Genomic DNA, 23,774 nt, shown 5'->3' on the forward strand with positions numbered 1-23,774 from the left:
CGTTAACAGAAACAGTTCTTTGCACATTGGTTTGGCTCCTGCAACAAACATAAATATATCTTAAAGCCATAGAGATGCTCTGAAAAGCCACAGATCTTGCAAGGAAAAGAAAAATCAGCTTTATGTAAAAAGAATTAAAATAAGCAACAGCAAGACTGAGCTCCAACTGGCCTAATAAATCTTACGAAAGAAACAAAGGAACAAGCCAGGGAGTGGTTAGACTCCAGTGGAAAATCCTGAGACCCCTGTTCTGAAGTGCCCTTGTCAAGGTTATGTGGACAGATGAGCCCTGATTACCCCTTAAAATAGCCCCTCTAGATCCACGGCAGAGAACATTTGTCTCCATAAATCCTTCATTTGGTATCTGCACTGCAGTCATAGGCAACGTTTGACGAAGACAGGCCCTTTGGAAAATCAGCCCTCGTTTTCGGAATCTGAAGACTAGCACAGAGGTTTTCCGCACTTGGAGGAACAAGGAGAGGATGAAGCAGGGGCAAAGGTAAGGTGCCCCTAGGGGCTAATCTGTTACCCAGGATCTAGGACGGCTTAATCCACTGCAAGATTTCACAAAGAGGGGCTTCGGCAATTCTGAGTAAAGTGAGTGCATGGCCTGCCCTAGGACAGTCCTCAAAGGGGGTTCCCAGAGGAAAGTTAGATTCTGACATTTGTATTAGCTCCTCTGGGAAACCCAGCCCTACACATCTGATGGCAGGAAAAACCCAGAGGCCATGTCCTTTCTTAGAAAGTCCAGGGCTTTCTAACTGTTAGGGCTGGCTAAAAATGGAATGCATCCTTGGGGAGATTAGGTTGCCTGCCTCTGGCAGGGTCCACTGGATGATGGCGACCAACTGGCTGGGACATCACAGGATTCACCTGGGCACGGGTAGAACAAGGATTACATGATTCCTGGAGCCTGTCCAGCTCTGGGAGCTAAGAAAATAGAAGGGACTATCCAAGTAAGAGAAAGAAGGGGAGTGTGTGTGTGTGTGTGTGTACATATATATATATGTATGTATGTATATACACACTCATTCGTCTCAAATGATTTAGTCATTTTCAGGGGGAGGTTAAAAATTGTTCTATCTAGATTTTGAACGTTTCACCACAAAGAAATGATAACTATTTGAAAGAGCGGACACATTAATTACTCAGGCTTGCTTTATATAATGTATACAGTTTCAAAGCATCAAATCAGAGTCCAATTTATACGTTGCATATTACTTTAAATAATAATAAACAAACATGTGAATTTTAAATTTTGTTTTCACTTTTACTATTATTTTATGTTACAGGGTGTTTTGCACGAATGTGTGTCTGTGCATCACACTCATGCTTGGTGCTGGTAGTAGCCAGAAGAGGGTCACAGATCTAGAACTGGAGCTACAGGTGGTTACAAGCTTTGTATTCAAACCCAGGGCCTCAACAAGAGAAGTAACTCCTAATCTCTAAGCTATCTCTCTAGGCCCTATTTGTTTTTATTTTATGAGTGTTTTCCCTACATGTATGTATCATGTGCATAGAGTGGCCACAGAGGATAAAAGAAGGCATTAGAACCCTAGAATGAGAGCTACAGATGGTTCTGAGCAACCAAGTGGGTGCTGGGAGCAAATCTGAGTCGTCTGGAAAAGCAGCGGGTGCTCTTAACCACTAAGCAACACTCCAGCCCCAAAATGTGCATTTAAAATCAAAACAAAAAGACTGTTCTATTGTCCAGAAAGATAAATTATCACATATAAGCACTTGGAATCCCATCATAACAAATGTTCTCACATGCTTAAAGAATTGAGGTGGAATCTTTGGACTCAGCTTCCCGTCTGGGCTAACCCTTCAGGATATAAGGCTACATAGCAACTTTCTGTAGCATGGGTACTTAATGCAATATTTGCATTTGAGGGATCATTTGTTCTGTTCGCAGATTTTTTTTGTTGTTGTTAAACTATAAATATGACTGAGCCTGTTACTGGAGTCATCCTGAAAATCAGCACAGAATGCTGCCAAGGTGGCTTTGCTAACAGTGTTAAATGACAACCCCAAAGGAGGAGCCAGCTGAAGATGCAGCGCAGCCCTCCCAGCTGCAAACACAGAACACAATGCCACACTGCTCTGCTTTCTGACTCACGAGCACATGGACGAGTCTGCACTTCCTTCACAGGGCCTCGAGATTGTAATTATATAACCAATTATTCATCTTGTCCTTCAGATCTGGTTTTATGGTGGAAATCGGAGAAACAAAGCAGGCACTGAATCCCCAGTCTTCATATATTGACACAGCAGTGTGTGTGGGAAAGATGTTCACTGAACCTAAGAATACTTGCAGAGCCACCAGACAGCAAAGGTGGTGTAAGGGGAGGGGATGAAGCGCTAAGGCTGCTCACACACCTGCCGAGGAGACAGCACAGGGGCTGATAGCACTTGCTTGCAAGCATGAAGACCTCTGTGCAGAACTCTCTAACACCCACAGAGAAAGCAGGCATGGCCATATGTGCCCCAAACCCCAATACAAAGTATCACTGCAACTTGCTAGACTTCGGCCTAGGAGAAAAACAAGCTCCTTGCTCAGTCAGTGACTCTTTCTCAAGGGACTAAGGCAGAGAGAGATAGAGGAAGACACCTGACAGCCTCCTTTGGTCTCCAGACGTCCCCAAGCATGCCCGCCTGCACACACGTTTACATCCATAAATGCACTACACAAAAAAATAAACAAAGAAAAAGGATGTTCACACAGGGTGTAAACTGGCATTACCATCTTGGGGAATGGAGACGTTCTAATGATGTTAATGATGAACATATCCTGCCCTATTACCTCATAAAACTACTTTCATGAGACAGTATACTTTCCTAGAGAAATGTGGATTCTGTCGCTAGGTTTTATGTACTCTAATATCCACGGCAGCATTGTTCACAGTTGCCCCAAAGTAAAAATGACCGAATAGCCATCAACCACAAAGTAGGTTAATAGACCATGACACTAGTGTACTAAACCACCACATGGCAGTGATGTGAACTAAGCATCATGTGATGGTGCAGGAAATCATACCATGGATGCTAACCAAAGGAATCAAGACACAAAAGGCTACACGGCTGTCCGTGTAAACAGCAACAACAAGCCAAACTAAACCATGAATTTTAAGGGCGCTAAGAAAAAAAAAAAATTAAGGGTGCTGAGAGAAATACTAAGTCCCAGCAGACACGCAAAGGGTAGAGAGATCAGAATGAGTGCAGATTCTGCAAACTCTTCTACAGAAAAGTGGCTTTAGAAAACAGAAAGGTACACTACGAGAAAAGAAAAGTTCACATCAATTTCACCTAAAAATTAGTGGCAGAAATGTTAAACAAAACATTACATCTCAAAAGCCAAAAGACAAACAGAAAGCTTGGTGACTACAAAACCAGAAAGCAGGCTCAACAGAAATAACTCTCCTAAGCTCATTTTCACCACGGCAGAACCAATCAGCTTTACCTCGTCCATCTGAAGATGTGAGTGTTCCATGCCTGAGGGCTACCCTTGAAAGAAGTTACCCCCCACCACACACACCAGATGTGTGTGAGAAGGTTTCCAGCAGTGTTGTCTCAGAGAAAGCTAAACTCCAGACATATCATCTAAGAATGGAAAAACAAGCTGAGGCACATTCCTGAAATAAAATGCTACACAACAATAAAAAACAATGAACCACACTGTATACAAACAAAAAAAACAAGTTTGGAAGACTGTATGTACATGACTTTATACATACACACATCTGTAAGCAGAAAGGTCCAGAATTAAGTACATGACTAGGGATAAACATGCAGAAATATTATATATAAAACTTCAAAGCAGGGGGCTGGGGCGATGGCTCAGCAGTTAAGGGCACTTGCTGCCTTTTCCGAAGTCCCAAGTTCAGTACTCAGCACCCATGTCAGGCAGCTCACCATCTATACCACCAGCTCCAAGGGACCAAATGCTCAGGCCTCCACACGTACCTGCACCCACATGCACACATACACACCTACGCCTAGCTGAAAACTAATAAAAACAAATATTCGTTAAAAATGTAGAACAAGTACTAAGACTATCTAAAGCCGAATATAACAATGAGCTCAAAGGGAGAGGGTGAGAGTAGAAGAAATATGAAATTGTAAAGAGTCACTCAGGGCCTTCGGGATGCTGACAATGTTCTATTTCTAACTATGTGTTGGTTACACGAGCAAGCTTTTGCTTTTAAAATGTTGCTCCAAAATCAGCTTTTTCCAAATGGAGGGTCACTGGCCTATCAGCCACACTCCAGAGCAGGCCCCATGCCCAGGAGTGGTTGGCCAACACACAGTAAATGCACACAGGGTGAGGGGGTTGGGGGCTTTTTGTCTCTTCTTGGTTGGTTGTTTTCCTTTTAGACTGTTCTGATTTTCAGCGTCTGCTTTGTTTTGTTTTAGGAGAAAGAAAGATTCTGGGTAGTGTGAGAAGGGAGGTGGGAGTGATCTTGGAGAAGTGTGGGAGTGGGCAAAGATGACCAAAATACACTCTGTGGAAAAAAAATAGATAAAATAAAATGCTGCTTCAAGCCTTCCTTTGCACGCAGTCTTTTAGCGCGCACAGGCGAAGTCTTCCGGGGACAATTGCTGGCATTTTATTGAAAAGTTAGGTAAAGGGGAGCCTGGCGAGACAGCTTGGGAGGGGTGAGGAGGACAATGACAGGGAGTGGTAAAGGCTCTTGCTACCAAACCCGAAGAGCTGCATTCAATTCCCGGGACCCATGTCGTAGAAGCAGACACTTGAAAGTTGTCCTCTGACCTCCCACCCCTGTGGCATCTGCACAACACACACACACACACACACACACACACACACACACACACACACACACGTAATTTTTAAAAATTTTTTAATTCGGTAAATAACACCAAAAAAAGATGTTTTCAAAAAAATGTAGAAAATACTACAGGACAAACAACCTGATTTCTTCAACAAACTCATCACAAGAGGGGAGGAGGAGGGCAGGGATAAATTACAGATTAACACATATACTGCTGTAAGGATCATTAATTAACCAACCTTTGGACTGGGGTATGGCTCAGTGGTTCATTTGCTGTGTAAGCAGGAGGACTCGGAGTTTGGATCCCCAGAACCCATGTAAGTGCTGACTGGGCACGGGAACCCACTTACAGTGCCTACCTTGAAAACAAGAGGAAGGGGATCCCCAAAGCAAGCTGGCCGTATCAATTAAGTCTGGGCTTCACTAAGAGACCCTTCCTCATTGTGTAAGGTGGAAGAGTGATGAAAGATGATTCCGACATCAAGTTCATGTCTCCACATGCATGTGCACTCACCCCTACAACACAACACACACACACATACACACACACAAAATGGAAAATTAAAAAAATATAATCAACCAACTGCTGTAAGTACAGGACACAATCAAACAGACTTCAACACTGAGTGAATAATGGTGAAATTATTTTTAGCTGTGAAAATGGTATTGTGCTTTCAAAAAGACCTACCTTTTAATGATATATACAGATAACAAATACATTACAAGTGAAATGATATCTGAATTAGTTAAAAATCAACCAAGTTGAGGGGAGAGAGATACGGAAGGAGAGAAAAGGAAGATGAAGCCAAGACTCAGCAGTCATCAATCCTAGATCTCAGACACATATACACAATGCACTATGCTATTTTTTATTTTTTATTCACTTGAACTTTACTGAAAAAGAAAGTATAAAGAGATAGAAAATGGGAAGGGAAAGAAGGAAGGTAGAGATCCAGATAAGTAAGTTTGTGCCAAAAATGCTTTGGCAAGTACAATTGTAAATTTTTTAAGTGCTAATCTCTAGACTTACATAATCATAATTTTTTTATAAAAAAATGTCATAAATTTATCATCTCCAGATGGGAAGAATACTTGTAATTTTTAGTCTTCTTCTGGCTTATCTGTGTTTTCTAACCATTTCTATGGGGAACAAATCAGAATCTTGATTCAAACAGTGTTGAAAAGGACATTAAAAGGATTGCCAAAGATACAAAGCCTCCTGCCTCTCTTTGATGCTGAAGTCTCCTCTTCTTAGCTGTTTAAGGACCACAACTTGCAAAGGGCTGTGGGGACCTCTCAAAACTGCCATTGATGCGCCCCTTGGGAAAGCTATGGTATGTGGAAATGGAGCCTTTAGGTCATGTGTATGCATGAGCGAGCTTGCTTTCTCTCCTCCACCAGGGGAGCGCCCTCCTCAGAACCCAAAGCAGGCTCCCTGACCTCAGTCCTCCAGCGTCCCAGACTATGAGGCGTAAACCTCTACTCTTTGGGGATTGTGACCCAACATAGGTTCACATAACTAAATGTGGGAGCTGCAGACAATTTAGCAATGAAAGGTTTTCAAACACATAATGGCCAAAAATTAATCAAAAGCAAACACTCAATGAACCTGAGGTGTTTCTATCCCTCACCCACGTTGCCCAGAGACTTCACTGAAGTCTTGATTCTGAACACACAATATGTGTGTTCACACATATTCTGAACACAACATACTCACTCAGCACTGTGCACAGCGTCACCACTGCCTACGGATACCACCCGAAACATGTGGGCTCAGATCTGAGGCGGCTGTACTTTATGAACTGCAGTATTTGTGCTGTACAAAGTTTTCTGTTCTTAAAAAACAATGGTTGAAGTATAGAAAACAAAGGTTTTTTTTTTTTTTGGTTTTGTTTTTCAGTTTCCCTGCAATCATTCCTCAGCATTATTAAATCAGTATATGCTTGGATTGTATTAGACTACTTGATCTTAAAAACTGCTGTTGGAGTTGCTTGCTTGAACTTCTTTTAAACGGGGGCTGGGTGTTGTATGTTCTGAACACACACTTCTCTATTACAGGACCTGGATTGGGGTTCTAATAACTACATAGGGTGGCTCACAGCCCCCTAAAACTACAGCTCCTGAGGATCACCAGCCCCTTCCGTCCTCCAAGGGCATCTGCAGGAATGTGGTGCACATAAGCTCACACAGGCATCCACAGAAATACAAGTAAGTAAGTGCATCTTTTAAAAGCACAAATACACTTGGAAAGGGGCGGGGGGAGATGAAGGAGGGAGGGTGGGATTGGGAGGGAATGAGGGAGAGGGCTACTGCTGGGATATAACCAGCAGTTATAACTGTTGGTAAATAACCTGTGATTAATATAAATAACCTGTGATTAATATAAAAAATAAAAATTATAAAATAAAAAAGCACACAAATACAAAAATTACTAAGTTAATTTTGTCCGGGGATTAGGATATGATGAAATGGCCCTAAACATACCTCTGCCATTTTTTCCTATGTGTTTATGTGAAGCAGTGTTTTCAGCACTGATGATTATAAAATCAAAATATTGATCACCTCTGAAAAACACTGATGGTGTTCTGCATCCTGCAGCATCAAGAAGCTAGCCATGATTGAATTATTTGTGTGAAAATAAAGAACTGCATTCTATCACATTAGAATGCAAATATGGTTTAACCTTTAATAAATGGTAAAATTATGTGGATCCCCCAAAGAACTACTGTAAAATAAATTTATGTTTATTATAAATGTTTGGTTTCTATGCCTACTTCATAAACCAGTCATATAAACATTTCTTGGGCTAAAAAGAGGTCACAAATAAAAAAAAGTTCAGAAGGCCTGGTTTAATCACCCATAATAGACGGCACCATTAACAGGAGCCAGGCCGACCATGGCAAGGGGACCCTTAGCACATTTTCTTAAAAGCTACTTATCTCTTCTCCCAGGAAAAAAAAAAGTATATTCAGACAGATCTGTCTGAATCAAGAAACCCTGAGAGCTCTAAAGAACCACAGACTTTCTGTGGGTTTAGCAGTTAGAATAAATGACAGATGGCATTCAGTACATACTTTTCTGCATGTCAAGTACGGCTCTGCGGTTAACAGGCTCCACAAAATCCACTCTTCCTTGACACCCGGGGTCTAATGTGTGTGCACATCATCCCTGCTTTACCGATGAGGACAAGGAAGACAGAGAGGAAAACTGCAATCTCATGGCCAGGTTGAAAAAGTCTTTGAGAGTCAGGGCCAGTGTGGAAACTCGGGCAGCCAGGTTCTTCCCTAGCAAAATGTGAAGCCACTCTCAAAGTTTAAGTTAAATGTGACAGGCAAATATGTCACTCCCTAGAGAAGATAGCCTTAAATCCAACAACTTTACGGGCTTTCCATGTGCCAGATGGAACCAAGCACTATAACCAAGCACACAGGAACAGGAACGACCAGCTCCCAAAATAACACTGGCAGACCTCTCACCTACCCAGGTGACTGGGTACAAGTAGGAGTCAATCTTCCTTTACATCTAAGTAGGATACACTGCAGTGGACTCCCAGAAGTCAGAGCAATGGTCCCTATATCACAGCTGACCTCTTCATGACGAGAACCTTATTTAGCACGTCATGGTCTAGTTCAATACTTCAGTGTTTAGCCGTAAAATCCATCCACGAAGCAAAGTAAGCCAACATTCAGGACACTTGCCTTCAGCCATCTCTTTTGCTTTCAGGTGAGACAGCATGATGAACCCACACTCCCAAGAGTTTGCACCCGAGTCTCAGCAACACAATAAACAGGATCAATAAACAGGATGGTCCACATGTACTGAAGGCAACAGTAAGCATGAGAGACCTCACCACACACACCAGGAGACGAACATCCCCCCCCCCCCCGGCACTCACCGTTTCACAGTTCAAGCATCGGGTTTCATTGGTGAGTGTTCCCTGAAAAATCTCGTGGACCCAGGTGAGTTCTGGCTTATTGTTCTCTGCTGGTTCATTCATGTTGCCATTTTTTAATTTCCCGTTTTGTTTTTCCTGTTTCTTCTCTTCCTGCAGGATGTCCGCAATAGTGTTTAGCAAATAATTTAAAAATTCATGCGCATCCTGCTGCATGTAGTTATCAAAGAGATCTGGAAAGGAGAAGACCATCATTTCACACGCTGCATCTTGAAGAGCAAACAGTGGACAGGAGTGGCACGTAAATATATCTCATCTCTACTATGCAATTACAACGAGTAACTTTCCAAAGAACTGTTACTTTCTATTTCCTCCCATCCAGCAAAAACATGTATATAATAATGAATCAAAGTTTAATTCATTCTAAAAGAACTAAAAATTATTAGACAAGAACCTTGATTAAATATCTATTGGCTTTGCATGTATGTATGCAGTGTGCATGTTGAGGGAGAGGGACACACATCTGTGAGCAGGTGCACATTTGTGTGTGTGTGTAAGTATGAAGAGGGCCAAGGATGACACTGGCATCTTCCTCAATCACTCTGCACTTTATCTATTAAGAAAAGGTCTCTTGCTAGCTCTGACACTCACTTTATGTGGCTGGTCTAGCTAGCCAGCTTACTCTGCCCATTGGGATTACAGGCAGGCTACTAGGCTGGCCCAGCTTTTTATGGGAGTGTTGAGGATGTGAACTCTAGTCCTCTTACTTGCTACATCCGGTTGATATTAATTCTTGATCTGATGTGACCCCTCAGTGACTAATGAGTCCTTGAGTCATCTTGCCCTAGCAACTGGATTCTCTTCCTGAGAGAGAGTCATATCAAACCTAAGAGCAGCCCGGAAGAATCTTATCTGCAAGATGAAACAGACATGTGGGGCATATGTGAACAGGTATGTTTCTCAGAGTGCTCCTAAAACAAACGCAAACACTCTAAGCGTACTGCTGACCCCGCTGCTGGGCAAGCAAGCAGCCGGAAGCCCCGTTATTCATGATCTCACAGCTGCACTGAGACGGTTGGCTTCCTTCTCCATTCAAGTCATGTCTGTTCTAGCATACATAAAATATTCCAACTTCTAGAGACAGCCATCAAATTAAACCAGTCATTGTAAAACAAACACCAGCTTAACCGAACATTTACTGGAGCAGGTGGCATCCAGGGAAGAAACAAGTTACCACGGGAGATAGTCCCATAATCAGAAAAATTAACAAGCTAAAACTTCTGGAACAGGCAACATATTTCTATCACCATTTCCCTTCAAAAAACAAACGCTACCGACTAGAGATCTTGACACTGATATTATCATCTCTGGAGTCATGACCATGGCAAAACACCTGGCCAAATAAACTCCGAGGAAGGAGGATTTGTTTGGACTCACAGTTCCAGAGGGTTTGGTCCTTGACTGCTCAGCCCCAGACACTGGAAAGACACACCCCACCAACGGAGTGTGGCAGAAGCCATCCACCTCACAGTGTACAGGAGACACAGAATGTGAGAGGGACCAGGAGCCAGGTGTCACCTTCAAAGGCCCACCCCTGTGATCTACTTTCTAGCTAAGTCCTATAGCTCCTCTAGTTTCCATGGCCTCCCCAAACAGCACCACCCCAAAAGCCAAGAATTAACCACCACAGGCCGAACACACACGAGCCTATGGGAAATGTCACATATCCACACTCCAGCACTCATGTCCCGTTTAATACACCAGAGCCTCCGAGGAGGTAGTGTGTGCTTGCTTCGTTCTCAGTTCATAAGGAGTACTACGCCACTCAGTGATTACATCAACATGTTTAACCCTAGGAATACAGCACTCAAAAATCTGCCTTGGACAATTTTTTTTCTTTTACAATGATCCTTTGTCAGAATGCAACATGTTATAAAAAGAAAAGAGAAGGAAAGAAGGAAGGAAAGAAGGGAGGGAGGGAGGGAGGGAGGGAGGGAGGGAAAGAAATCATTCTAAATGGCATACCCAATATCAATTTTTAAATTTATATTCTGTTTTGTGTTTCATGTCTAATGGGAAAAGAAGAAATGTCTTCTTCTGGGTGGTGGAGGTGTACTCTTTTAGTCCCAGCACTCAGGAGGCAGAGGCAGGCAGGTCTCTGTGGGATAGAGGCCAGCCTAGTCTACAGATGGAGTTCAAGGACAGCCAGAGCTATAAAGAGAAACCCTAGTTGTTGTTGTTTTTTTCTTTTCTTTCTTCTCTCCCTTTTCAAATTTAATTAATTTACCCATTTAATTATTATATTTCATTTTTTGCAACAAGGTTTAATGGGAGCTCTAGGTGGGCTGGAACTCACAGTGATCTGTCTCTATCTCCTGAGTATTAGGATTAAAGTTATGCACTATCGATCATACCTGCTTGCTCTCTCTCAATCTCTGTCTCTCTCCCTAAGTTTTCTTTTTCACTGTCATTTGTGTGTGTGTAAGTGTATGTAATGTGTAGGGTAACAGATCCTCTGGAACTGGAGTTAGAGTGGCTGTGAGCCACTCAACATGAGTCCTGGGAACTGAACTCAAGTCCTCTGAAAGGGGACAGTGCAACTTTCAGAGTGCCCACTCTTAGCCACTGAGCCATCTCTCCAGTCCCTGAAATGTCTTTTCTTAAGCACCACTGTAGTTAACCATGCTTACTTCCTCTTTGAAAAAGTTAAGCGAGCTTTTCATCTTAAGGCTGCCCAGAACCACTGCTTTTCCTCATGTCAGAGCCTGGGCCCACGACGGCCACATCACTCACCATTCTCCTTCCTCAGCCTTGAAATGAACTTCTTTGGTGGGATGACGCCAACCTTCTTCTTCTGCGTGGCAATGCTGTGGAAAAGGTCTGCCAGGCACGTCAGCAGGTTTTCCTTCTTCTTCTGCTGGGCCTTGTATGCCAAAACATTCTCCCGGAATGGCCGGCAGAAGTACAATGCCTGAAGCACGGAGTTACAGTAGCATGTGTTTCCAAACTGCCAAAGCATAAGAGGGGGTGGTGGAATCACTGTCTGGGAGAAGCCACCTCTGAACAGGGGAGGAGAGGGGGATGCCAGGATCCAGGGACCTGCAACCCCTCCATTCCCATATCAGAGGCCAACGTGCCAAATTAGATTAACAGCGGAGCAGATCGACAAGGACAGGAACCTAAGGACACACCAGTGGTCCTCAACCTTCCTAATGCTGCAGCCCTTTAATACACTTAATCATGTTATGGTGACACCAGCCATAGTTATTTTCATTGGTACTTCATAACTATAATCTTGCTACTATCATGAATCACAATGTGTACATCTGTACTTTCTGATGGTCTTAGGAGACCCCCTGTAAAAGGGTAGTTTGACTCCCAGAGGGGTCACAACCCACAAGTTGAGAACCACTGGGGTATAAGGTTGTCATCTTCCCTGCCCCCGCTTAGCTGCAGTTTTGCTTGCCATGCTTTCAGTTATGAGGACTCAACCACAGTCTGTGAGCGTTGAATGGAAAATTGCAGAAATAAATTATTGATAATCTTCTATTGTGTGCCGTTCTGAGTCATGTCATGGAATCTCACACCATCCTACACCATCCTGGGATGTGAATCATCTTTTAGTCCAGTGGACCCACAGAATATATGATATCCGCCCACTAGTCACTTAGTAGACATCTTAGGTATCACAGGTAACTTTTATATTACTTAACAATGGCCCCAACCTAGTGTTAACAAACAAACTAATACTGACAATTTACTGTAATTGTTCTATTTTATTAGAACATTATTTAACCTCTTTTGCCTCATATATAAATTAAACTTTATCACCAGTGTATACATACAGAAAAAGCATAGTTTATATAAAGTTTGGTACTATCCAGTTTTAGGCATCCCTTGGGGGTCTTGGAATACATCCCCCACACATAAGGGAAGACTACTAATCCTTGTGCTTTTTGATCCATCAAAGTCTATAAACTTACAAGAAACACTCTGACTGGGTATGTAGTAAGATCTGGTGCTCAGGAAAAAAAAAAAAAAAACTTACATAGCATGGGGACTCAGAAAAGTAGCTGGCTACAGAAAAGGCACAATGTGATATTTTAAAAGCCCCTATGCTTGCACGTGTGGTGATCACATTTGTGATCCCAGCTCTTGGGAGGCTGAGGCAAGGGGACCACCGCAAGCTGGAAGCCAGCCTCTACCACCCAATGAGTTCAGTGGGGCAGCTTGAAGTCTTAGAGGCAGCTTGAACTCATAGCTTGAACGACAGAGGGAGAGAGCCTGTCTCACAAAAACACCTCCTGCGACTGAAAATCAAAGCCCAAAGCAAAAAGAAACTCAGGGGACTAGGGATATAGCTCAAGGGGAGACATATGTACATGTATGTGTGTGAGTATACATACATATATAGCCACATGTGTCGGTATACATATGCCTATATACATATATTATACATTGGCTGGGGGTATTGTTTAAGCAGTTAAGAACTGCTTGCTCTGCCAAAGCCTTTCTGTCGCTGCCCCACAGTGTAAAGTTTCACTGACTGCAATGCAATGGAGTAAGAAGTGTCTCCATAGGCCACCGTCCCTTCTATCCATCTCTTACCTTCTAAATTACCCTGCCTCATGTTTGGTCCAAGGTGACAATTGTCCCGATATGGTATCACACACGTCCCCAGCCCCCCTATAATCAGATTAGGGCCCACACAGCAATACTTTATCCCTCTCTAGGTCAGCGACACTGAGATTTTGACTGTGAAGGAAAAGTCATTATCCCACTGGTTTCTAAGTGACTGGAAGCCCAGCTCTGTGGGAGAACCCAGCTGAGCCCTGCACTTTAACTTTAAAGCTATTCCCACTCAGTAAATGAACAGGAAAGAATTCCAAAGAAATAAGATTGAGAGCTCAGATTAGAAAGTATTGTAGAAGGTCAAATGAAGCATGGCTGTTTTCTCTGAATGACCTCATGGCTCGGACACCTTGCGTTCCCATGTGTTCTAATATTCCTTGACACAACCGTGTAACAGGTGACAAACTCTTTCACATAGAGGTTGGCACCTTCATAAATTACCAGTCAAGGAATCATTAATGAAGCTATTAATAAATACAGCTTCCATAATTCTTCTGCTGTGTAGGCAGCGGCCTTAATTCTCCCTTGTCTGCATTTGTATTTTCCTTAGTCGGGAAAGAATTCCCATGAATTGAATAACTCTCTTCTGAGAGTTAAGTGGAGGCCCATGCACAGTGGCTATAATAAACTGTATTAAAATTCGAAGACTGGGTTTTGCCAATACAAAACCCTATATTCCCAGGGCCTTGTATTGCCTTTCTCTGCCCAGTCTTCTCCCTGCTTCTCAGCATCTTTTATCCAGATACTCTTCAGTTACAACTGGCCTGATCTAGTAATCAACTCTGGAGAAACAAAAGGAATAGCTTCCAAGTGTCTAGACCATGCCCCAGCCTCTCATCAGGGCCTTACCTGGGAGCTCTCATTCTTCTTTCGCTGTGGTTCAAGAGTGAATGTGGAGACGGAGGACCAGAAAGGCCAAGTTCCTTGCCACAGATCACACCACCAGTTAAGCAGTGCAGGGGAGATCACACATAGCTCTTTCCTTTATACCCAAGGTAGCATTTGCTTGCAAAGAATGTGTCCAGCTCCTCCAAGCACACTTCACAAATGAATACGGCAGAGCAGCTACCCCAGAAATCTATGTGTCTGTAAGTTAATATGCTCATCACCTAAAAACATCTATTCTATAAAGAGGATACAGTGAAGTAGAATGCCAACAGGGGTGATGGGCTATACTATCTTACCATGTGGCAGTTACCACCTTACCCAGGAAGCAGGATATTAAGAAAAGCCAGATACTAGGAGGTTCTTGCCTAGCACAAAGAAAACCAGTGGTATGTGATAGTTTTCTCCAAGATTGAAACCCTTCATACTGCAGGGGAACTCCTTACATAGGAGTTTAGGAAAGTTAGTAACTCAAAATATTCAGGAAGTCCCTGAAACTGACCAGATTCACTAGGCCTCTCCCTTATCAGAGTAAGCAGAGCTAAACTTCAAAGAAGACTCTCGGAAGAACAAAAGCTGCTAAGAAGACTATGAGACTAGGTCAGTGCCTGGAAGAAGCAGAAACCAGACAAGCTGCTTGGAGAAGGTTTAGACCAGAGTCACCTGGAAAGGACACTCTCCAACCTGTTGAGCTGCCTGCAGACTGTGTAGTGTGCTTCAGTTTTCCCAGCATTTGTGAGCTGTCACCCATGTTGGGGTGGGCCTTGGTGATACAGCTGACTTTGAGGCATTTTTGCTGCTTTAAGTAATTTATACATCTATAGTCATGTAAGTAACCCCAATAAAACTCATTGGTTCACCAAACTGGACTTTGGTGGTATATGTAATTTGGTCTATCATAAGCTCGCTATCTGGTGTGAGTATATGTCTGTGTTGCATCTCCCTATTAAATGTTCTCTCACACAATACGGCCAAGTGATTCCGGGATAAATGACTCTTGGTTCTTGATTCACATTCCACCCCTACCTCAAGTGGAAAGTCTACTTACATTATTATAGATCTCTAATATTGAGAGGACCTGGCTAAATAAGACTGACCGACTTCGTGGCAGGCTTCATTTACTTGCTGACATAGAACAGGCCTGAGTTTTCCACTCCTCAGAAAAAGAAACTTAAGTTGCAAGAAAACAAAACAAAAAACCAGAAATGGGCTGGGCCAGGACATTTGGCCTGGAGAGGAGAGATAAGGTTGCTTAGCTACTGTTCTGAGAAGCCCCTAAGCCCTCATCAGAGTCATGTAGCCTTCACAGCACAGACCAAGCCCCAATTAAAGTCATGTAGCCTCCATAGGCACCCATGAGTTTGGGCAGGTTTGAACCAGTTTAGAGAGCCTCCAGCCCCTAATCAAGCCCTAACCAGCCCTAGCCAATCCTCGGTGCACTCAAGCTTTTGACCTGCACCCATCAAAATAAAGATGACCTAACTGTCATGGAAATTCCCTAGTTGACCTTAAATAGAGCTTGTGTGTTCATCTGAAGGTCGCCATTCTGCCTGGGTGGTGATCCTTGCGTGCTGGACTTCTGTAGAATTTCTTGCATGCATGTTAGAGTCTGGGATCACTCTTCCAGCTATATTATTAGCCAAGTACAGATAACAAGCTAGTAACTCTTACAACTCAAGTTGTACTAGCCCATAACAAAACAAAGACTGAACTGTTCATGCTATAAGAACAGGAGGACAAATCAAAGCAGGTTTGGCCACAAAGGCTAATGAAGTCACTGTGAAAGTGACAGATACAAAGGAAATCCCTCAAGGCATGCAGAGAAGGGGATGTGAATTTCATCAATAATGTAGTAATTAAGTCCTTTGCTGGGGACAACCATTAGTACATTTTTTTAAAGTAGATTAAAAAGTCCTTTTCCGCCATTTGCCTCTGCTATACAGACAGTTATTTAAAACTGAGTAGCGCCTTGGCTATGGAGAGTTGGATATAGTTATACACACCTGTGATCCCAGTGCTCTGGCAGAGGCAGAAGGATCACAAAAAAAAAAAAAAAAAGCCAGCCAGATCTATCTACATAATGAGTTCAGTACCAACCTAGCTAGATCTTGTCTCCCAGAACAAAACCAAAAGTTGGCAGAGTTACATCAAATACCCTAAAATGTTTGAAACAATAAATACTTACATTGACCAATCCGAAGTAGTGTTCATTGATAGGAAACTGCTCTGGACCAATGTCTTTTTCCAGAGCAGAGGCATTGGTGCCCTACAAGAAAACATAACAAAAGTTCTGTGGTGTGAAAACAGATGGGGAAGTGAGATGATGTGCGCTCGCTCACTCCTGAAACAATTTCCCCTTGTCAACAGCACACGTGGAATGTGAACCAGGAGACTCGCTAGCAATGCCATCACTGTACTTCTCACCCAACCAACTGGGGTGCTTTCAGGGACCTCCCGCACTGTGTGGTTGCAGGCACCTCCCATTCGGAAAGGACACTTGAGACAGACACGTAAATGAGAAGATGGTCTTCTGAATAAAACATTTCACATAGCCGCAGCAGCTTTCAGAAACAGCACCTGGAAGACGGGACCACGGACACAGGCAATGTCTTCATTCTGCTAAGGATTTACTGTTCACTCTCTGAGCCAAGCACTAGTCTCTAGGTCCAAAACAGACATACATGTCTACTCTCATGGAGTTCCCACTGTCACACATGAAGGGAGCCTGAGCCACGAAGCGAGTCTATTAGACAATACACTAGGAGGTGATGAGCACAACGAAGAAAAGTAAGCCGGGAGGTGGGCTGGGGAGAGCGGGGATGGCTCAGGGGCGTGCACACGGTAAAGGGTTAGGCTCACAAATGTACCTTTACGCAAAGCACTCAGGAAAGGTCTATGTCCAGAGAATGTTGCAGATAATGAACGGATCCAGTGTGGAACCAGACAGCTGTCAGATGCATCAAAGTGCTAAGCCTGGTGCTGCTGCAGAAGGAACAGCCCCTGTGCCCTCTGTGTGCAAGGGACCGAGCCTCGTGATGCTCATAAGAACTAAGAACTGCCGGTGATGGCTATTCTCAGTTGTCTGCATCTAGAATCAACTTAAAACCCAAGAGGCTGGGTCCACCTGTGAGGGATTTTTTTTCTTAATTTAATCATTTGCAGCAGGAAAATCCAGTTTTAATCTGGATCTTCTGGGATGGGAAGATCCCTCTTTAATCCAGATCTTTTAAAAATTAATTGTTTTATTCACTTTACATCCTGGTTGTAGGCCTATCCCTCCTCCCCTTCCAGTCCCACCTTCCCTTTCTCTCCCTTCCCCCCCTTTCCTCTTCCTCAGAAAAAGGGAGCTCCCTTTCCCATCCACCCCAGCTCATTAAGTTGCATAATGACTGAGCATGCTCTCTTCCCCTGTGGCCTGGTAAGGTAGTCCTGCCAGGATCAAAAAGCTGGCAAATGAGTCTGTGTCCGCTGCAGTCCCCACTTCCCTCACTAGAGTACCCACATGAAGCCTAAGCTGTCCATCCGCTATATCTTTGTAGCAGGTTTAGGTCCTGTTCATGTAGCGGGTTTTGGTCCTTGGTTGATGCTTCTGTCTCAGCAAGCCCCTCTGGGCCCTGTAATCAGATCTTTTTAATATGTAAAGATCCACCTTTAATCTGAGCCACAACTTCTGCGGACAGCCTATCTGAAGGGCATGGAGGAAGGAAGCTCGCTCTCTTGCCTGCTTGCTCTCACATTCCTTGGCAAGTCCATTCCTTCATAGGCATCAGAGCCTACTTCTGGCAGCTGAGATAACCAGCCTCATGGACTGAACAACTACTAGATTCTTAAGCCTTCTATTGGTAGACAGCCATGGTTGGAACAGATGGCCCACAGCCTGTGAGCTGTTCTAATGAAGTCCAAAGGCTGAACTGAGGGGTCAGGTTCAAACTTATCCAAAGGTAGCACAGGGCCTCTCCATCAAAACAGTAATGAAACCCTTACCTAGGACCAGCCATAGGGGATGGATGGTCATTTCTCCCTAAGATCTGAATGAGTTGGCTGTAAGTAAAAAAACAAAAACAAACAAAAAACCTCACTCCAGTCAGGTACAGTCATCATTGACCATGGGGAGCAGGTTCCAGGTCCCTGAAAAGTCATTCAGATCTTTTACATAACTGGTATAGTGGTTGATTATAACCTATACACTTTCCTACATTACTTAAAATACCTGGTATAATATGAATGTTATGTAAATTGTTGGTACAGTACATTGTTTGGAGAATAACGACAAAGTCTGAGTGCTTGGTTCAAATGAGATGTTTAAAATGTTTCTGATCTGCACTTGAGTAGAGCCCGCGAATGGAGAGGGGGCAGTGGGTGGGATCAGAGTCCCCTTATGGGTGCTGTTTCCCCTCCATCTGTAGCCTTCAACTTCTCAGGCTACCATGGAAGACTCAGCCCATTATGAACCAAACTGCCCCTATTTTTTTCCGAATATACACACAAACAAGCATTCAGTACTTGAGGACAAGAAAGGGCAGACAACAGCAACTAGACTCATCAAAATTAGCCCAGTTCTAGAGACCTTACAAATACAGACAGCATTGGAGTTGGACAATCGTGGCACACGCATATAGTCCCGGGACTCAGGAGGTGGAGGCAGAGGCAGGCGAATCTCTGTGAGTTCAAGGCCAGCCAGCCTAATATACAGAGTGAGTTCCTAGACAGCCAAGAATACACAAAGAAACCCTGACTTAAATAAATCCAAAAAGAAGAAGAAGGAAGGAAGGAAGGAAGGAAGGAAGGAAGGAAGGAAGGAAGGGAGGGAGGAAGGAAGGAAGGAAAGAGAGAGTGACGGTATTCCAACACTACAGAGTACAATTGCTCCTCATACCACAAGGGCTATTTTCAACTTTTTTTGAACCCCTGAAACATTAGCAACCTCCTTATCCCTTCCTAGCTTAACAGAAAAAAAATTACACCAACTGTCAAGGACCCCTTAATTGACTGCTTGTAAGCCTCTCTATAGTAAACGATGCTTCCACAATCTAAGCATCTCTCCTTCTCAGCCCCATCACATAAGCTCAACACCCTTCAGCATCCCCCATGCCTCGCACACTCCCGCCTCTCCTCCCGCAGTTGCCACCTCACTCTTACGTCTCCTTCAGAGTTAACATCTTGAACTGTTTCTGCTGAAACACCTATGGATCAGAGGATTCCTCAGGTTGGTGAAGCAAGGAGAGGGAAGGAAGATTATGTTAAAACTATAGTGGAAGTTGAGTGATAGGTTTTGAGGGGCTAGTTATGCATCTCTTAATCATGAGTACATGTTCCGAGAAATAGGTTATTTAGGCCACTTTATTATTGACGGACATCATAGAGATTATACACAGAAGCCTGCAAGGGGTAGCTTGCCCCCTCCCTAGGCTATGTGAGACGCATATTGCATATATGTATTTATATATGGAACAACTCATTGCTTCTTGGGGCAGGACAAAGGAAACAGAAGATCAAAGCAAGTGCAAGAGGAAAAGGTGAAATCAAAAAGGCACATTAAAAAAGCTGCAGCAATGGCTCAGTGGTTATGAGCACCTATTGCTCTTTCAAAGGACACAGGTTCAGTTCCCAGCACCCATACAGCAGTTCACAATCATCAACAACTCCACTTCCAGGGATCTGAAGCCTGCTTCTGGCCTCCTGCACCCACATAAAGCATGTAAACCCACTCAAGTGCATGTGCATACACATAAAGGTAAACCCATATTGTTAAGGAGACACCTCAGCAGGAGCCCTTATAAGGCTGTTTCTATTACACTACAGGAAACTTTTTATAAATGGACTGCTTTCTGAAATAGCCCAAAGCACAGTAAAGCAAATACATAAGGCAGACACTTAGCTGTTTAGTATCGTTACCAATTCTTCCATGCCTGGCATAATAGTGTGTGCTGTACTTTCATACAACTGGAAATAGGTTTATGTCACCACAAAGACTCAGGCTGTGTCACAGTGAGGAACAGGTCACACTATCCTGTTACAGCTATGGTGTGGCTTGGGATACCATAATGCAACAGTGCCCTCTGAGTTGAAACGTTCCTTCCAGAAGAACGGGGAGAGAGGCTCATGAGACTCAGGGGTAAACAAAATTCACCTGCCTGGGGAGGTTGCACTTCATGAGGGCCCCATGAACTCCAGGGCTACAAAAGCGGAAAAGAGTGTCTGCGGGAGGAGACGGTGACCAGTCTGACTGCAGAGAGGAGGTTCTTGGACCTGTTGAGCTGGCTGCTAGTTATGCAGACAGCTTCAGGGTTGCAGCTCCCACGAGTCCTCGCCCTTTCCCAGATGCAGCTGATTTTGAGTCATGCTTGCTTCTGTAACCAACCCTCACCCAATAAAACAAACCCATACACACAGATATACGCCCACCCACCCCCCGTGTGTGTGTGTGTGTGTGTGTGTGTGTGTGTGTGTGTGTGTGTATGAAGTTCCACAGAAGGGGTACTTGTAGACAGCTGGCTTTCCAAAGGTGGCCTGAGGCCTTCTCATGCCTCTCTCAGCAGAAGCCTCTGCACCTGCAGGGCTTTAGTCAGCAGCCTCAAGCCAACCTTTCCTAACTCTCTCTCTCTCTCTCTCTCTCTCTCTCTCTCTCTCTCTGCACCTTGCAGACTTCCCTTTGAGCCCCAAGCTGCCTTAATATGGGCTTGCCTATCCACTGGCCCTCAACATCCATCTACTCAAATAGGACATTTCGCTCCTTTGCTCTTTTCCAGCATAGTAAAATGGCCCTGCCTTCATCAGGGCTCATGCCAGAGTCTTCAGGTCATATTCAACATCCCTGCTGCATCGTTCCCCATCCATCACTGTTCTCAACCTCTCCACTCCATGCACTTCTTTCTCAGCTGCAGCTAGACAAGGCTTCAGCATCTCTCATCCACGCCACCACCAGCTCCTACATTGCCTCTGCCACCCTCCTTAGCCACCCCTAACCACGACAGGAGAAGCGTTCTTTTTAAACACAGAATTGTTTTGGAAATCCCCTGGTGGACTTGCCTGCTGTCACTGTCCTCACTTGTCACTCATTCTCCTGCACACCCTGCCTAGACCAATGGCTGCCTTCCAGTCTTCACTCAGCCAAGTGCTCACCTACTCACTCCCCTGCCTGCACCTTAGAAGCCTAATGTAAAGAGGGAACTATTCACAGAGCAGCGTCTCTGTTAAACCAGTACTGTGGCTAGCAGAACAACATCCTTTCCAGTGTGCACTTCCCATCCCTGGGCTCCATCACATCACCGCTCATGGCAAAGGGGACTTTGCAGATATGACTAAATGAAGGATCTTGACACAGGAAGGTTCTTCTGGACTCTCTAAATGGTAGATGGACTTGTCTGCATACTCAGCGTCCCCACAGGTCAGAGTGAGTTAAGACAGGTGATGGTGGAAACAGAGCTCATAAACACTGAAGCCGCTACACCTCTGGCCCTGGAGACAGAAGGGCCCCTGAGCCAAGGAACACAGGCAGCCTGCAGAAATCCCAAAGGCCAGGAAGCAGGTGCACCCTAGAACCTCAGGAGGACAGACAATCTGGCTACACACTGTAAGAAATAAGGCTGTTCTTTTTGAGCTACTAATTGTGTGTGAGGTTTTATTTGCACCTATGTGTGAAGGTGCACAACCTTCTGTGTGTGCATAGGGAAGCCAGAGGAGAACATTGGGTGCCATAGTCTATCACTGTCTACCTTATTCCCCTGAAGAAGGGTCTCTCACTGAACCTAGAGCTAGTCTGGCAACTAGTAAGCCCTAATGATACTCCTGTTTCTGCCTCGTCACCCAGCACTGGGGTTACAGATATGAACTGCCACACTTGTCCTCTTACGTGGATGCCAGGATGGGAGCACAGCTCCTCGGACTTGCACAATGGGCACACTCACCTACGGAGCCATCTCCCTAGCTACTAGGGTAATTTTCTTATAATAGAAGAAACTAATACACCTCCTCCACATCTCTCCATGCACACTGTCTCCCCCACATATGGCAATTCTTATTTATATAATCATTAACATCTGATCTAATCCATAAACAATCTAACCTTCCCAGTGCAACATTCTCAGTAGTGAGCACACAGTAGGCCCACAGCACCTGCAGGATAGATCGATGGTCAGGTGAATGGGCTCAGATGGTATGGTTAGGGATGTCTGTGATACCACTGTGTACATGATAATTTTTGACACAGGTATGTATATTCTCCCAATGAACGGTTTGGTTCAATGAAGCATGAGTGGTATCCTCCATCACTTCCTCATTCTCCCATTCCCTTTATAGACACACAGGAATTGGTTTCCATGGAGACAGAATGTAACAGATACTGACATTTGCAACTAAATTCTTACTTTTACATTCTAGCATTTTTCTTTGGTAACATGAATCTTTATACCTCTTCAATAGATTTGGGGGTTATATTCATTAAATGTAAATGTATCCATGACACGGTGACAGACATGATGGCGACTGACATGATAGGAATGATAATGAGTAGGCAAAGGTTAATTAGGTGGTATCAATCAAGAATTTAAATGACCATGTCCTTCAATGCGGCAATTCTACTTTATTACATACATATATCCATGCAGGTGAATACAGAGAGTGTAACAAAGACCCAAATCACATGTGTGACTTCACAAAATGGAAATTCATTTGTCTCTTTTGTGCAAATGTTTAAGAAGGTGTAGTGCAGGTCTGGTGCAACAGCTCTGCAGTGCTGTGGACATAGAGTCCTTATATCTTGTCACCTTGTTGTAAGCAAGAGTTAGTTTGCAGCTCTGGAACCAAGAGGACTATTTTATCTCCTGCCACCAAATAATCTCTGTCACAGCAAAGTGGGGAAATGGATGAATGGCTCCCCTTACAAGAAGGCTCTTAAGAACTACAAAGGATACTTTTGTTTAAGAACTCTCTGGCCAAAAACCTAAGTCATGGAGCCACATAGCTGCAAGGGAGCCTGGCAAAGGTGGTCATTACCCAAGTATTTGAGGCCAGTTAAGGATTTCTCTTACACTAGAGATAGAAAGTAGATATTGACAATCAGCAGGCAATGTCTCAGATAGTCTTTGCAGCAAGGGTTGTAACAGAAAAAAAATTAGAAGTACCTCAAGCTGATTAAATATTTATAGTAATGGTATAGACTACCATGTCAGTATTTTTATTTTTGTGGTACCAGGACTGAACACTCATGACCAGTTGCCTGCAAGGCAAATGCTTTACCAACTAAACTATATCTCACTCCTTCTCTGTAGGTAATTTTTAAAGTAAGGTTTCTTTTGAGGTACTTCTACGTAAAACTGAACAAGACAAATGATAAGTAAAACACAGTATATTGACAGTGTACTTAGGACAACCTGGGAAATGTCATTTGTTCAATCAACACACAACTGCCCCTGTCTATGCTTGCTGTGTGCTCCACATTCTTCTATAGGGGAGGAAGAAGATGAACAAAGCCAACCAAACTGCTGTATTAAACACCTGCGTTTCAGTGAAGACTTTCAGAACACTTGCTTCTGGCTTGAGGATTTGTTTTAATTTTGTTTGTGAGTTTTCCT

The 23,774-nt window shown here is 43.8% G+C and overlaps 1 protein-coding gene across 1 annotated transcript in view; it reads right to left on the reverse strand.

Annotated features, from left to right (window-relative positions):
• Usp46 (ubiquitin specific peptidase 46) overlaps positions 1–23,774 on the reverse strand; it is a 67,121-nt gene that overhangs the window by 24,556 nt on the left and 18,791 nt on the right. Inside the window, exons 2-4 of the mRNA XM_021645911.2 lie at positions 16,388–16,468; positions 11,479–11,692; positions 8,689–8,918 (exon numbers count right to left, since the gene is read on the reverse strand). Of these exons, the coding sequence (XP_021501586.1) occupies positions 8,689–8,918; positions 11,479–11,692; positions 16,388–16,468 (525 nt within the window). The remainder of the gene's footprint in view (positions 1–8,688; positions 8,919–11,478; positions 11,693–16,387; positions 16,469–23,774) is intronic.

Source organism: Meriones unguiculatus, chromosome 3 (assembly GCF_030254825.1).
Source record: "Meriones unguiculatus strain TT.TT164.6M chromosome 3, Bangor_MerUng_6.1, whole genome shotgun sequence".
Lineage (NCBI taxonomy): Eukaryota > Metazoa > Chordata > Mammalia > Rodentia > Muridae > Meriones > Meriones unguiculatus.